Here is a 15,911-nt window from a genome sequence, read left to right on the forward strand (position 1 = left end):
AGAAAGTTCTTTGCCACATATTGGAATTCCATATGTAAGTGTAGAGTTTATTTAAGGAGAAATATTTGAATATTCCTTACTAAGACCAAGTTAACTCAGAAAATTAAATAACAAACAACTATCTTCTAACTAACAGCTGCCCAAATCAGGCATGATTACAAAGACCCTGTAGCTCTATGCAACAAGTTGGGTACTTAAAAGCCTGTTTGAATGATAATCAGCAGTTACCAAAAATGTTGGGGGTTTTATCAAGTCTTGAAGGCAAATATTTGAAGCCAGAGAAGGTAACTTGCATGCAAACATTGCACTTGCACTGGAAGGGAAGGGGCCAGGGCCCCACAGTACATGGACAGGGATGTAGGGCTGAAATCCAGCTGGCTGGGCACAAATCCCCGTTTCTTCCCTTGCAGCAGAAAAGGGGAACCCTTCCCTAGCAGGGGTGGATCACACAACCCCCAGATCCTAGCACAAGCACAAACTCTCTGGCACCAAGCCCACACTTGCCCAGGGCCAGCAATGAGGTTGTCCTGGGAAGCTGCACTAGCCTTGGAATACCCCAGACCTGGTCCCTGAGTCTGCCTGCCACCTGCCACCCAATTTCCAGGCTACCCTGACCTGCAGCCCAGCTCCTGACTTCTCCCAGTGTTTCACACACCAACTATCCAAGGCTTCCTGACCACGAGCCACCTCAGCCCTCCCGACCCAGCAGGTCCTGCCGTTCCCGTCTCCCTAGCCAGAACACCAGGCTCTCTGCCAGCCCCACGGGTCACCAGCAGGAGTGTAAATGTGAGATTGGCACAAATTTCGTGTTCCCAAACAGATGATTTAGAGAGGTGAGAGGGCACAGTGACTCCAGGACAAGAGCAGGGCTGTGCTCTTGCAGCTGCTCGTGGGAAAGGTCTATAAGAAAACAGGTGGGCTGACATCCTCCTCGTGTGATGGGCTACAGGGGGAACCCACAGGGTTTTGGGGAGAGCCAGCTGAGCTCTGGCTTCATTCCCTTGGCTTCACCAATCCGCACAGCTCAGAGGCACAGAGGGGCTGTAACACACTGCTGAGGCTGATCATTACCAGCCTTCAGGACAGGGGAAGAAAGGCTCAGGAAACAAGGAACTATGCATTTCCCATCATCCAAAGCAAAGCTACAAGCTCAGTCTCTGCCACAGTTCACCAACTGGCCAGTGCATCTTATTTCACAGATGACCAATCAGTGGCTAAAGGCATTTGTAGATACTGAGGTTGAAAAACAAATGCAGAGACATAAGACAGCTCTCTTTTAGTCTTTTACTCACATCTCTGGAGCACTTTGGTCCAGCCAAAACTTGTCTACAAAGGCCAGTTACAGAAGAAAATACAGTACATCTACCAATCTCACATCCTGAGATAAAATTCAAATGTTGAAAAGACTCAAGGAATAAACAGCTTGTAGAAAACAGGGAGATTCAGTTTACAGGCAGACACAATTTAGATGAAACCATACTTAACTAAATAGCCAATATGTACTGATGAAAACAAAAACATGTCATCTAGAGGAATTAGTTATTTGTTCACATTATTGTCATTTTCACCTCTTGAAAGTCATGTAATTAACTACATCTAGTTGCTTGCATTATATTTCAAAGCCAGTCTCCCTTTCATTATATAGCTCTTACACATGGAGTTATAGCATGTTTGACACAATGTTCTTTTACTGTAAAATTAATTCAAACAACTTTAACTTAAAGAACTCATTTAAGTAATTTGCAACTCTCTCAGCAGACCTGTTCAGTTTCACCCTCATCTAACACCATAGGCCTAAGTTTTAGTAGGACCAACATTAAGAAAATGCAGCTAAAATTTGCAACCTACAAATTGTACTGTGCCTTGCTAAAGGAAATAATGTGTTATATTATCTATCCTCACTTGAAGTGCTACAAACAGCTCCCCCAGAACTCCTTAAAAAGCCACAGTAGAGTGTAACTTAAGTGATACACAGGGAACCACGTACCCCTGCACTCAGCTCTCGCTGGCTCCTGCTGCCCTCCTCCATCAGCCACATAGTCAGCTGTCCAGACAGCCTTTGTCCAGTCTGATCTTGGTGAAAAAAAGTGGGAAAAGACAGAAAGCCTTGCTTCTGGCTCTGCAGCAAAATGTTTTTCTGTGACTAAGTACACCTGTACTTGAAGGATCCACGTGTACTCCTGAACCCTGGAACTACAAAGTCTCCCTAGGACAACAACTTTTGTCTCTCCACAAAGGTGCAGAGCAGTCCAAAGGATCATGGCCATGTTAGGTCTTTTGTTTGTTTATTTGCTTGTTTTGGTTCATCAATCTGTTTTTTCCTGCTGGAAAGTCAGTGATTTCTGTTGTGCAAAACATGGTGACACTGTAACTAACACTGCATGGATGTGCTTCAGAGGAGTGCAAAGCACGGGGCTCTGCAGAAGTGCCACTAAGGGAACAGTGCTGGATGGAGCCTGGTGGGTGAGGAAAGACTTTTTGAGGGAAGGAAATACTTTGATGTGGTTTTATGCAGGGGAAAATGGACTGCCACATTCAGCATGAAGATATTCTGTGGAAAGGTGGTGGTGGGTCGGGGTAAGCACTTTATCTTTCTCAGTCCTCCTACATCCCAACTCAACAAGAATCCAGGGAAACGCTGGCCAAAGAGAAATCTGAGTTCCCCAGAAATCTGAGCATCCCTGCCTGATCACCTGAAGAACCAGGAACAGCTTGTTCCTTCCTCCCGAGTGCCCTCGCTCTTAGACAACTGCCAACAGCACTCTCCGGGCTGTGCTGGCCCCATGGCCACCACTGCCATTAGCCCACTGGGCCACCCAGCCAGGGAACCAGGTAGCAGGAGGGAGGGCAGCACGCTGCCGGGTTATCACAGCCCGCGGGAGCTCGGATTAGACAGAAAGGCTGCTCCCGGGGGAAGCGGAGCCCGCGGCTCCCGGGCTGCCCTTGCCGGGCAGGGGGCGAGCGCAGCGGGCAATGCGCCACTCGCCAGCCCGGGCGGGGACGGAGCAGAAGCGCCGATCCCAGCCCGGGCACAACCGCGCTGCTGCTTCGGAACGCTGTCAGCGCAGATTCCTCTCTCCTCTACCGCTTCTCTCTTTTTTTTTTTTTTTTTTCCCTTTATATTTTTTTTCCCAAACCTTTGTGGAACAGACGCCCTCTCCTTGCCCCAGTTGGAGCTGCAGTAGAATGAAAAGGGGGGGGTGGGAAGGAGGGAGGAGAGGAGGGAAAAAAACCCTCTTTTGGTTGAGGTTTTCCTGTTACTATCACTGTAGCGTTTATTTAGCCAATCTCCTAACTATGACGTGAGGAAGGCAGGAATCATGGCTCGCTCATAATATTTAACACACCCACTGAAAGCTGGAGCTGCAGAGCTACTAGTCCAACCAGTCACCAGAATTCAGTGTAGCTGAAAGAGGTTTTCACTCTGCACCTGCCAAAGATCTCTCCCCCCTTTTCCTTCTCTCACCCCTTCTCTCTTCCATTCTCTCTCTCTTTAAAAGAAAGATCTGTAAGACCCAGCAGAGATCAAAGACCTCTTCGCTAAAAAGAACCTCTACTGATTTATATTAGTTTCTTTCCTCTAATCCTTCCTCTCCCCCCTCTTTTTTTTTTTTTTTTCTGTGCCATATTTAACCTTTATGTTGCAGTTGTGCCATCAGACAGTTTTGCAGCCAAAAAAAAGCAACCCAAGCCAAAGCACAAGCCCAGCTCGGATACAGCAGCCACCCAGACTCGATCTCAGTTGAACTTACTAATCTCTCCCAAGCACTGGACGTGATGGATGAAGAAACTGGAACCGCTCTAAGAAAATGATTTTCCAGCCAGTGTTCTTAAAGAGTCTGAGAGAAGAGAGGGAGCAAGAGCGAGCGGGGAGCGCTTCTGCTGCATCACTGCTCAAATCCAAGGGAAAGGAGTCAGCGTTTCCAGCACAGCCAAATATTATGGATGATTTTTTTTCTTCTGTCGCCTTTCCACACAGGTTTTCTTAATATTTTTCTTTCCCCCCTCCTCCTCCCCATATATTTTTTTTTAAATTTTATTTAATCAGCGCCTGTGTCTGATGCCGGTTTCTCTCCAAGAGCCAGTTTTCCCTGTTTGTTGTGATCCCTGTAATAAAAAGAGGGAGAAATCGTGAACAGATGGCTTTCTATATTACCATGCCGCTGGCATTGTTTTCCTGTTGATTTTAAAGGCTCGGTCCGGAGCTTTTTTTTTTTTTTTTTTTTAATTTTTTTCCCTTTTATTTTTTTTTCCCTCCCCCTCCCAAGTTCTTGATGATACTGAGACATGAGGACCTATCGGGTTTAGGCTGTTTATTTCCCGGCGCCTATGGAGGTAACTTTATTGACTTGATCGCTCGCTTCCCGACCCGAGAGGAGCACGCCGGAGCCCCGGGGGGGGCCCGGCAGCCCCGCGCCCGCCCGGGCTCTGTCCGCCGCCTCCCCTCCCTCCCCCTCCCCCGGTAATTCATCAGCCGCCCCGGCCATGAAAATGCTCCTGGTCCGCAAGTTCCGGGTGCTGATCCTGATGGTGTTCCTCGTCGCCTGCACCATGCACATCATGATCGACCTGCTGCCGCGCCTGGAGCGCCGGGGCCCCGAGGGCCGCCCGGGCTGCTCCTGCCCGCCGCCCGCCGCCGCGCCGCCCCGCGCCGCCGCGCCGCGCTGGCCCAGCAAGCACACGCTGCGGATCCTGCAGGACTTCAGCGCCGAGCCGGCCTCCAACCTCTCGTCGCAGTCGCGGGAGGCGGCGGAGCGGGCGGCGGGCGGCGGCGGCGGCGGCGCGGGCGGCGGGGGCGCGGCGGCGGCGGCGGGGAGGGCGCGGCGCTTGATCGGCCCCGGGGCGCCGCGCCCGCCGCCCCCCGCCGGCAACGCCGCCCCGCTGGCCGCGCTCTTCCAGCACCCGCTGTACCGCGCCGCCCTGCCCCCGCTGGCCGACGGCGACCTCCTCTTCAATGTCAACAGCGACATCAGGTTCAACCCGCGGGCGGCCGAGCAGCCCGAGTGGTGAGTGGGACGGGGCGGGGGGGGGACGCGGGGCCGGGCGGGCGGGGTGCGGACGTGGCGTGTCCCCCGGGTCGCTGCCCTTCGGAGGGGGAACGCGGGCTTCAGGGTGTCGTGGCTTTAGGGTGGAAGCGGGCAGAGGGTTGAACGGAGCGTTTCGGGGTCACCGGGAAAAAGAGCAACCGGCTCGCCCGGCCGCGTTCCTTCGGAAAAGAAATGCCCTGAAATACAGAATAAACACGGGAGCACGGGAAGGCTGGAGCGCTGAGGCCAAGAGGTCGGTCTGCCCCATCTCCAGCTGCAGCCGAGGAAGATGCTGCCAGAAGAACGGTGTGAGGAAGAGGGTGAGCTCACAGCGAGCCTTCCTCTCCAGCACCTTCCCAGTCTCTCACCCAGAGGTGAAGGGGCTGAGCAGTGAGGCCAGACAGTAATACATTAACTTTTTTCAAAAGCAGGCTCTGATGCCACAAAGGCATTCATCCTGGCAGGTATTTCCGCTTTCAGGATCTGATCTGTGCTACATTTTTCATCCTCAATTAATTCCCAGTGCCCTGCACCTCCGCTGCTCTCCAGCCTTCAAAGCAGTCAGTTGCCTCTGTGAATCGTATGCCCTGTTGGCTCCTAAGAAATGCTGAGAAATTCAATGACTGAAAAATCAAAAGGGTTGTCTAATACAACAGCACCCTCTTCCAAACACACTGACATTGTAATGTTTAAACAGCTGCATTGTACCGTGCAAAAGCTCTGTCAAGCTGCAGAGCAGCCAGCATGATCTAAACCTTTAGAAAGAGAGGATAAATAATTCTGATTTCCGCCCTATGAGCTTGTGAATTGTCCAGGCCCATTCCAGCTAATAATCCTAGCTGACTGTGAAGGGAAATAACCTGGAAAGTTTTGGGTTCTCTGAAAGAAAAAGAAAAAAAAAAAAAAAAAAAAAAAGTCACAAATGCCTGAACATCTGGAGATGACTGTAAACTCAGAGAACTCTGGATCAAAAATATGGGTTAGTCTGTTCAGTAGGCGAAGAGTGAAATCAACACTGATATCCACAATGCAGCTGCCTGCTGTACATATTTTCCTTAGTGGCTGCAGCCAAGGTTCACAGAAAGTGAAATTCAGAAGGTAGTGATCATTTTAATTAATTCTTTGCTGTAGTAGGTTCCTACTGCTTGGGAAGGGGCATGACCAGCCAATTCCTCTTTAACAGCCAGTTCAGAGTGGTGCAGTTTCTCTCATTCTCCCTCTTTAAGAAGGAGGAGGGAGTGGGTGCATTGTAGGAGGCATCACAGCTCAGGTTCTGCTGCACTCTTGGTTTCCTGCCCCATGTTCCTGTTAAAGGTTCAGGATGATGCTGTAATTTGAGTCAGACCTGTAGAAGCTGTGTGCAACATAATGGGACCTAAACACAAGGTAAAACTTGAGCTCTGTGTTTCTGCTATAGAAGGGCCTCTGCCAACGCTCAGTGATGCCTCTCTGAGTTTTGCTCCTGACTTTCATGGGTGATAAGTCAGGCAGGATGGGGGAAGTGGGGAATCCATCTCCCCCCTGGCCCCAAGTGAGAGAAGGCTCCTGGTGCAGGGAGGAGCCTGGGACCTCTCTCCCTTCTGTAGCGCTTTGCCTTTCCAAGTTGTCACATTTTGAAGCCCTGTTTCTTGATGTGTGCTACAAACTGTAACATTATTTCTTTCTCCTCAACTTTGGGTTTTTGTTATATTGTTTTTTGTTTTTGGTGGTAGGCAAAATGAAGATCATCACGAAGAATTTTTGCCAACTGGAGAAACCTCCGTAGACTCCTACCCAAACTGGTTAAAATTCCACATTGGCATTAATCGGTACGAGCTGTATTCCAGACATAATCCTGCAATTGAGGCTTTACTACAAGATCTTGTCTCCCAAAAGATAACCAGTGTTGGTATGTTTGGATATATGTTATTTTTTTTATCATTATTTGCTCTTTGTTCAGGATCTCACTGCTGTTTGAGTATTAATATTTTGCATGGCTTCTCTCCAGCATCCCTGCAACTTTTCTTTCTGACTTCCCTGCTCATTTTCCCTGCTAAACATAAAGAGATATTGCCAGCTCTGTATTACCTGAATAATTGCCAAATCTGCCAGCAAGGCAAACCCCATTCATGTCAGAGATCCTTTAGTCACAATCAGGCTGAAAGTGCCCTCTTATTTAAAATAAATACGCTGACAAAAAAAAAAAGGGATGGCAGAAAGCAGACAGCATCTTGCACGAGCTAGATTTGTATCACTGGCTGATTATTATTTAAAAGGCTGTGCCTGGCAGCCCTGCCTTGCCGAGGGAGGAGAGGCTGCCCTGCAGCCTTGCTGCGGTGGCTGCAGGAGCATCCGGCACCGCGGGCTCTGCGGCTGCAGGAGCTGCAGCTTCCCCAGGCATGGCAGGCAGCTCCAGGCAAGCCAGCCTCCTGCTGAGCAGAGCTCAGGAGCAGAGCTCAGCTCTGTTTGCTCGGCCTGTAAATCCTCAACAGGGATGTGCCCATGTCAGCCTTTGGCTCTGGTTAAACAAGGTGACACCGTTTGAGGCTTTTCTCCAGGGTTGTTTAATGGCAACGTGTGTCTTCTTGAATTTAGCTGCGTAGCTGCACAGGGAAGGAAGTGTCACAACCTTAGACGAAAGCCCTGGGATACTAAACAAGTGCACACCCCGTGGTTTCCAGAGGTAGGGAGTTGCAGCACAGGCAGTGGTTTCCATCCACCAGGCAGAAAATTGAGTTACTTGTGCTGACCACAGTTGCAAGGTCCCTTTCAGAGGGATGAAATAGCAGGAGCTCTGTGAAAGTGCTGATGGTGTGTTGGCACTGTGGGATGAGGTCAGCAGGTCTTTAACCCTGCAAGGCAAAAATTCCCCTGGCTTCAGCAGGAAATGGTCTGGGCAAGAATAGCTCAAGCAGCCCTAAGATTTACATTTTCCATTGTGTGGATCACAGCGGCTGCTGTGCAGGAATAAAGGAGGTCCTTGGTCATCAGGAGTGGGCTGATTTAGCTGGTTGGGATGGAGTAGGTGTAAAATGCTGGATGCCACAGGAGACCTTCAGCCCAGTGAATCTTGCTGTGTGTTGGCTGTGCTTAGTGCACTGCTCTGCTGGAGCAGCACTTTGAATAAAGTAGTTTGTGGTACCCAGGTGCCATCCCACACCTGGGATGTTGGATTCAAGGGTCCAGTGGACTTGGAGCTCAGGAAAGAGGACAAACATGGGTTTGTTTATTAACATGAGATGGGTTTTCTGACCCCAAAAGTCTGGATTGAGGTGATTCATTAAGGGGGTCGTGTTTACTCATCAAGCCATGTGTTTTCCCTTCCCCAGCTCAGAGGTGACACTGCAGGTAGCAGCAGACTGCCCATGCTCCTCTGGTCTGCACTGGAGGGTGACGAGGGCACTGTATGGACACAGCCTGGGTGATTTTCCCCCAGACACAGCCCTCACCTTTCCTGAACTCACCCCTCAATACCCACCAATTTTTGGAATGTTAGTGGCACGTGCAAATGGGGATTGAGCCAGCACTTTGTAACACATGTGTGAACATTGCTCCTTGGGCACATCCACTGAGGAGGGACCGATGCAGTCTGTGCCCATCCCTGTCCCCACAGAGAGCAGCAGTGGCCAGGCAGTGGCCAGGCTGTCCCCAGAGGGGCAGAGGTGATGCCCAACCGAGCCATCTCTTGAGGTTTGCACAAACTGCAGTGGCTGTAGCAGTTTGTACCACAGGGCTGCTGAGTATTGATCTTTACTCACCTCCCCAGCAGTCCAGAGCTCAGCTGCACTGTCTGTGCAGGAGGAGGGTGTCTGCAGCAAACTCAGCAGTGCTTGAGCCATGAAGTCTGTCCCTTCTGCAGAGCAGGGGGATGGCTGAGGTGGATTAGGGACATAGAAGCTGGTGGGAAAAAAAAGGGAGGTACAAACAAAAAATAGTTTAGTGCTTCCTCTTCACTTGATCTTCTGGGCTTGGTGTTCACTTGTGCTTCTGGCCTCACCTCTCTCTGCTTCAGCTGGCCTAGCAGCAAAGAATTATTATCATAAAAAATGGGAGTGAAATCCTGACCCTGGTGATGTCAGTGGAAGTTTTTGCCACTTACTTCCCTGGAGCCATGATTTCACCTAATGTGTCATACAGATGTATCATGGGGTTTCCATTAATTCTGATTTTGATGGAGCTTTCTGATCAATGGGGGGAAAGGGCCATGGGACCAGAGAGGAAGATTTATGGTTGCTATTAGCGATTCCCTTTGGGATTGCCTCTGTTAATGTTTGAACAAGGCTCTTAAGAGCATGGTAGGGCCTCTTATGCCTCTAAGAAAAACACAGAGCCATGGTTTCTAGCAATCAATCAGGATAATTTCCATAAATTAAACCATGAGGTGTATTTGGTATTGTTGGCTGCTATGGGAGCTGGCAGGGAATGATTCCTACACATAAATCCCAGTCTAAAATCAAGTATATGGAAATGGAAGGGGACTTTTGCTAATATAGAGATGGCAGGATCTGAAATTTGGTATTAGCATACACTGCTTGACCCTGTGGGGATTCAGGAGCTTTTTCAGCTTGCAAAGAAAGAAAGAGTATATTGCTAATACACTTTTTAAAATTATTTTTTACACAATGCAACTTCCCTTATTTTATGTTGCAAATTCCTTGGATGTTTAAAAATACATGTTTTAAAGTAATTCCTGCCAGTTTTCAGCTTTACTGCAGAGCAGCAGAGGGATTCAAAAGCAAGTAAGCTGATTAATAAAGGGTAATATATTTGACCAAAGGACATTTATAGGGCTGTTACATTCTTTGCATATTCCTGCTTATCTTCTAATTAGCCTTGGTGTTTTTTTTCCTTATGATCAATTTTTACTGGGTTGTTTTTTTTTTTTTTCTTTTTAAGGCAGCTGGAAAGATGTCAAGTTAGGAGTATAAAATAAATTGAAACCGTGATAATGTCTGGTCTTCAGGCTCCTTTTAGCAAGCAGGACAATTAAATACACAGGGTTACATGCATTAGGTGAAATGGGATATGGCTTTATCCAGTTTCTTCCCAGTGTTCAGATTTACTTTGGCTCTAATAGAATTAGATTATTTGCCTGATACCTACAGTAATTAGATCCAAACTGCAGCAAAGCAGCATTCTTGGCCAGACTGTGATTTCTCTGCACCCTGCATTATTTATGGGCGAGAGTGGGGACCAGACTGATCCCCCACATCTGCTAGAACCACTCACACGACTCTGTCATGTGCAGAGGTATTTTAAAATGAAAACGGTGACAGAAGCAGCTCCCAAGAGCAGGGAGCACCAAGGTGACATTTTCTCGATGTTAAAGTTTAAATGGAACAAATCCATGGATGGGAAGGAGCATCCCATCCAGCTCCCACAGTGACACCTAGAGCTGGCCTGGGAAAGGACAGGGTTACCCAGGCTCGGGCTCAGGATGTTTCTGTGCTCTGCATCTATATATACACGTATTTCCTATTCATTTTGTTCAGCATAAAGGGATAGCTCTTAATTTGACTTAACTCACTGAAAATTTCCTCTTGCCATAAATAGGAGCCTAGAGAGAATTGTTTTTCCACTGAGCACTGAAGCCTGGCTTTCAGAAGCACATGCACAGGCAATTGCACATTTCCTTTGCCTTTCATAGCTGCTTATTGCATGCATAAATAACCATAGTTAGCTATTTTCTTGCATATTTACAAGATGTCTGTGCATAATTGTGACAGCACTATCAGCAGTTTAGCACCAGCTCTGGCATGGTGCATTGGAGGAGCACTGTGGGCTTGGGCTTGCTGTCCAGAGGAGATGGAGAAGAAGAATAGATTTTGCAGTTCCTCTGAGGAGCTGGGATTTATTTTTTGATTTTTAAGTTCTCTGGCTGTAAAGAGAACTGACTACCTGACTGAGGTAATTTGTGAATCTGTGATGCCTTCAGTTTGTACAGGCAGTAATTAGAAAGCAAGTGTGTGAGATTACTCACACTGGGAATAAAAGCTGCAATTACCTGAGGTGGACTCTGCTTCAAGGCATGGAAAGAATAGAGAAAAGGGAAAGACAAGACTCTAAATATTGAACATAAATTCTGGCTCTAAAGAAGATTGTGAACATTTCATCCAAAGGAAAGGAAGAAGTGCTTTTGAGAACTTGTGGAAAACAATGAAATGTAGCATCTTTGATTTACTGTGTAAGGAAACAATGAATCTGCCAAGAGTCAACAGATTGATTTAATGTACAATTCCAGATGAAAGGAGGGGACTTAAAATGTACAGCAAAGCCTTAGAATAATTTCACAGATCTCTTCCCCTGCAGAAATCTTTTACTTTCTTGACTAAAAGTCCTTTAAAAACAAGTTAGCAGAATTGGCTGAACAAGGACAAGCTACGAGATGATGAAGGCTTGAATTTATTTTTAAGTATGTTCTTTACAGCTTGTACAGGGCCATGTCTCCAGCCTGGGGTAGAGCATTACTTGTTAAAGCCAATCATGTTTATGTTAGATTTAAGCTTGATCTATAAATAGGAATCCAAAATGGATCTGAGCATCCTCTGTTTCAGATGTTAACTGCATCCCAGAATGTGACTGCATCTCACCTCTCAGGCATTAGCTCTGCATAATTAAATACATTTTAAAATCTTTGTTGGATGCTGACCAAAAGAATCAGGAAAAGTTCAGAGATCCTGTTGGGACTCTCTCTCTCCCTCAGCAAACCATATGGTTTAGACAGGCTGGTAGGCTCAGGGCTGTCATGGAGCAAGGCAGAGGAGCTGGAAAGCCAGAGCAGTTGGAATTCCAAATCCCTTTGGGTCAAACCCCTCTGGGCAGCATTGTCAGTACCAGACTGCCAGGACCCCTGTAGCATACAGCTTGAAAAGATGCCTGAGAGGTGATAGCTGGGACACCTTTTGTATTGGATGGGGTCTGTGGCTCAGGGAGGGAATCCAGGACTTGTGTTGGTGAGGTGACAAGGTGGGAGAGTCAGACGTGGCAGGTGGCCATGGCAGCAGGCTCAGGGATGTAAATGGAGTGGGGATTTTTGCAGGCTTGATCCAAAGTCTGTCAGAGAAAACAGAAGGAATCCCACCAATTTCACTAATCTTTGGACAAGGCTCTAATCCCAAACATTCAAGCAAAAAGATATCTCAGGGAATTTTTTGCAAAGCCTCCTGAAGTTAGGAAGATTTCTGATCACACCCTAGAGCCCTTACACTGGGTTAACAGGAAAGGTTAATGCTGCTTTCCATTTCCTTCTGCTTTGGAGGGAAAAGAGAGGCTTTGAATTGCCTGAAGATGAAAAGTAATGATGGCATTGGGATTTGTTTTTAGCAGTGTACCAGTACATCCAGGAGCTGTGTGAGACTTGATTTGAAGTACCTGCTGTGAGCTAGCAGGTTTATAAAGCCTTTACAGAGCTGTTTGTGACCTATGGTGTTACAGTATATTAAAATACTTCAAAAAAATAAAAGGTGAATTTAGAGTGTGACTAGTGGTTCCTTTGGAGTCAGCACAGCCTTGTGCTGCAAGGATTTTGTAAAAATCCCCAAACCTGCTGATCACAGATGTGACAGATTGCAGTGGTGCAGCATCCTCTACTCCCTGGAAAATGGGATGTGCTGCTCCTGGGTGTTGTGCATTCTTCAGGAATGGGCCTGTGGGCAGCAGATAAAGGCACGAGGATGTCTCCAGATGAGCAAATGATGTTTGTCTGGGACAAACCCCTGGAAGATGACAGGCCACAGTGGCCAGAGGGACATGTTTAACTGAGGCTGGGCAGGAAAGGGAGGAGCACAGCTCAGAAATAGAGAGGGGAGGCAGTGTGCTGATGTGATGCTAAGTTAGGACAGGGGAAGTGATCTGACCTGGAGTGGATCATCTCCAGGTGAGATCTGCTCTTCTCTGGCATTGCCACCCCCATAATTTGGACTGCTCCAAGGCTGCTTAGTTTGCAGGTACAGCAAGGGTCTTGTCGAGCTCAAAGGAACAGTCCAAGCTTAGGTGTTTCCCCCTCTGCAGGGATTACAATGCCAGGCTCTCTCCAGCCTGGCTGTGCAAGGGTGGCCTTGCCTCACCCCCAGCCTGGCCAGCACATCTGTGCCACTGGAAGAGCAGACAAAGTGGGAACAGCTGCACGTGGGTAACAGGAGGAAGCCAAGGAGGAGCTCTGGCATGGGGTTTGCCATGCTCCATGTGGGTTCCACCCTGCCCTCCCCTAAAGCACAATGGGACACAACTCCCACCAGTGTCCCCCTCTGGTTTCAGAGTTCCAAAGCTTGCTCCCAGCAGCAGTGGAGGAGCCAGCAAAATTTGTCTGGGGGTGAGGCTACTGGTGCAACCAATGAAGTAAATGCATAAGATGGATCTAAAAAGACGAGGGAGGTGCTTTTGTCTTACTTCAGCTCAGTTCCTTCTGACAGGAAACCAGGCTTTTGTGTCTCATGGAAGAATTATTCTGCATTGTTAATCTTCTTCATACATTTCCCTGCTTGGTGATGACATCCTCGCTGTTGAGTTTGGCTGCTAACAAAATCATTATCTGTCGAGTGGCTTTAATTAGCTGAGAAACCAGTCCTCTTAGTATCTAAGCTCTGTGCCTAGAGAAGGGTGTGCTGAAACTTCCTTTTGTTCCTTCTTTGCATTGCTGTAATGGCAGGGGTGTTAGACTGGTGGATCTTTAAGGTCCCTTCCAACCCAGACCATTCTGTGATTCTTTGAAATGCCAGGCCTGTGGTGGTGGCTGAGCAGGGAGGGTGGTGGGCAATGCCCTGTGTGTGTCCCTGTGGGCATGGGGCAAGGGCAGCTCCAGCTGCCCACACTAACCAGGGCTGCTTCCAGAGTGCACAGATGGCCCCAGGGCACCACAGGCAGGGTTTGGACTGGAAAGTTTCTGCTTCTCATTGTCCTCAGGCTCTGAGCTGGGCATGAAAAAGCCTTGTGCTCCTCCTGCCCTCAGGTGCAGATCAACTGACCCGTCGTGCACAGGGGAGTGAGTTTAATTCAGGAAAGCCCTCTGCTTCTGCTTTACCTGGTCAGTGCAAATTGCTTAATGCCCTTTAATTTCTAACTATTTATTTGTTCCTTTGGGATAAAGTGGAAAGGCAAGAGAAGGCTGGGATCAGCAAAACAGCAGGACAGGAGGGATTTTACTCTAGGAGAAATGTAATTACACTGACCAGATTTGCATAGCATTTTGTTGCAGAAATATAGGTTACAAGTGCTGAAAGAGAGCTGATGACCTATCAGTGATAAGGCACAGAGATGAGTAATTAAAAAGATGTGCAGCTAATGGCATTGATTAGAGAAAAAACATGTACAAGCTGTATAGGTGGAACAAGGGCAACTCTCAGCCAGAATTTACAGAGCAAGATAACTTGACATTTATGTAGATCTCCAGTCTCTTTTGTCAGAGCTGCAAAGAAAGGGATTGATTATCTGACGATTCCTAGAAAGCATCTTTAAAAGACTGGCTCATCCACACAGCCCTGCTGGCCTTCCCAGCACAGAGGTGCATTTAGGAGTCAGGCTATAGGTCATTTCATTTATTAGGAAGCTTGTGATTGAGACAGCAGAAAAGCAGCTGCTTTCTGAAGTCTATGTTTATCTTTTTTAAGTGGCCTTATCATCAAGAAAAACACATTTTTATGAATTCTTATATATATTTTTAAAAAATCCTAACTTTAAAAACACTGTAATCTGGCTGTTACTGCGACATTGTCCAAGTTTTTCAGAATGGTATGAATGAGTATCAAATTCCCATTAGCTCCCAGCTGGGAGATGAGCAAAGTCACTGTCCTTGTCACCTTCACTGTCCTCTTGTGCCCTCCAAGCCAGGCCAGGCTGCTCTGCACAGCTCTGCTCTTATGTATGAACCACCTTGGGATCCCTGGAAGGTAATGGCTGGGCTTGGCTACATATCCATTGTGCACAGAGGAGGTGAATTTACATATCTCTACTGCTCAGGAACAGTTATTAAAATCACAGCAGAGATCAGTGATTGCTACAGTATCTGCTCATACTTTTAATTAAGGAGCTGTCTGCTGTGCGCTGAGCTGTACATCCCAGCTGCAGCTGCCTTTGAAAGCACCCCATCTCCTTTCCCAGTGTGAGTCCCTCGTTAAAAGGGACTCCAAAAGCAAGAGGTGGGGGAAACAAGACTCCAGTGGTCTGCTCCTCTAGCTACTGTTCATCTGGGGTGCTTATGGAGCCCATGGTGGTCAGAAAAAAAGGCAAAAAAGTGTCAGGAAATACAATCCTGTTTAGTCCTGGTCAGCACTCAAAGCCCTTCCCTGTACTCTGCTGGATAATCTGTTGCCCAGTTGGGATGACCCTGATCACTCTGATACCACAGTGCTGAACTGATACAGACAAAAACAGATATGATTTGCTTTCAAGGAAGCTGAGTGTCCGTAGATCCACATGTCTCATTTTAAAGCTGTTTTGTGTTTTTCCCCCACAGCAATGAAATCAGGAGGCACCCAGCTGAAGCTGATCATGACATTCCAGAACTATGGACAAGCACTGTTTAAACCAATGAAGTAAGTAAAAAAAGTCTGTAATTTAAAGTGGAATTGTGGTGGAGTAGCCATTTTCTCAGCTGTTAAATTTTGCTGTAGAATCTCCCAAGGTTAATGTGTCTGGTCCCTGAGCCTTGCTGCTGAGCCTGGAGCTTCAGGGTCTGTTGATCCCTTGTGCTGCTAGACTGGTCTTTGGAAGAGATGCTGAGGAGGCTTCAGAGACATTACAGTCTTCTCAGGAATGTTATTCACTCTGATCCCTGTGAAATCTCCCATCATAAATACAGGGTGTTTTCAGCATTTCTATCTTATGTAAAGTTATTGCACAGGTCTGAGCTTTATCTAGTGTCAGTGCTCCTCTGGAACGTGGCCAGACAAGAGAGATGAATCAGAACAG

General features: G+C 47.6%; 1 protein-coding gene across 2 annotated transcripts in view; it reads left to right on the forward strand.

The window, feature by feature from the left end:
* Positions 1–3,396: 3,396 nt before the first annotated feature.
* The window catches only part of FAM20C (FAM20C golgi associated secretory pathway kinase), a 57,178-nt gene continuing 44,663 nt past the window's right edge, over positions 3,397–15,911 (forward strand). Inside the window, exons 1-4 of one of the 2 annotated variants that reach the window (XM_053957713.1) lie at positions 3,397–3,979; positions 4,269–5,006; positions 6,740–6,915; positions 15,457–15,535. In XM_053957713.1, coding sequence (XP_053813688.1) covers positions 4,486–5,006; positions 6,740–6,915; positions 15,457–15,535 — 776 coding nt within the window. In that variant the 5' untranslated portion in view covers positions 3,397–3,979; positions 4,269–4,485. Of the gene's footprint in view, positions 5,007–6,739; positions 6,916–15,456; positions 15,536–15,911 lie in introns of both variants that reach the window. The other variant, XM_053957714.1, reaches the window with a different exon arrangement.

This window comes from Vidua chalybeata, chromosome 16 (assembly GCF_026979565.1).
Source record: "Vidua chalybeata isolate OUT-0048 chromosome 16, bVidCha1 merged haplotype, whole genome shotgun sequence".
Classification (NCBI taxonomy): domain Eukaryota; kingdom Metazoa; phylum Chordata; class Aves; order Passeriformes; family Viduidae; genus Vidua; species Vidua chalybeata.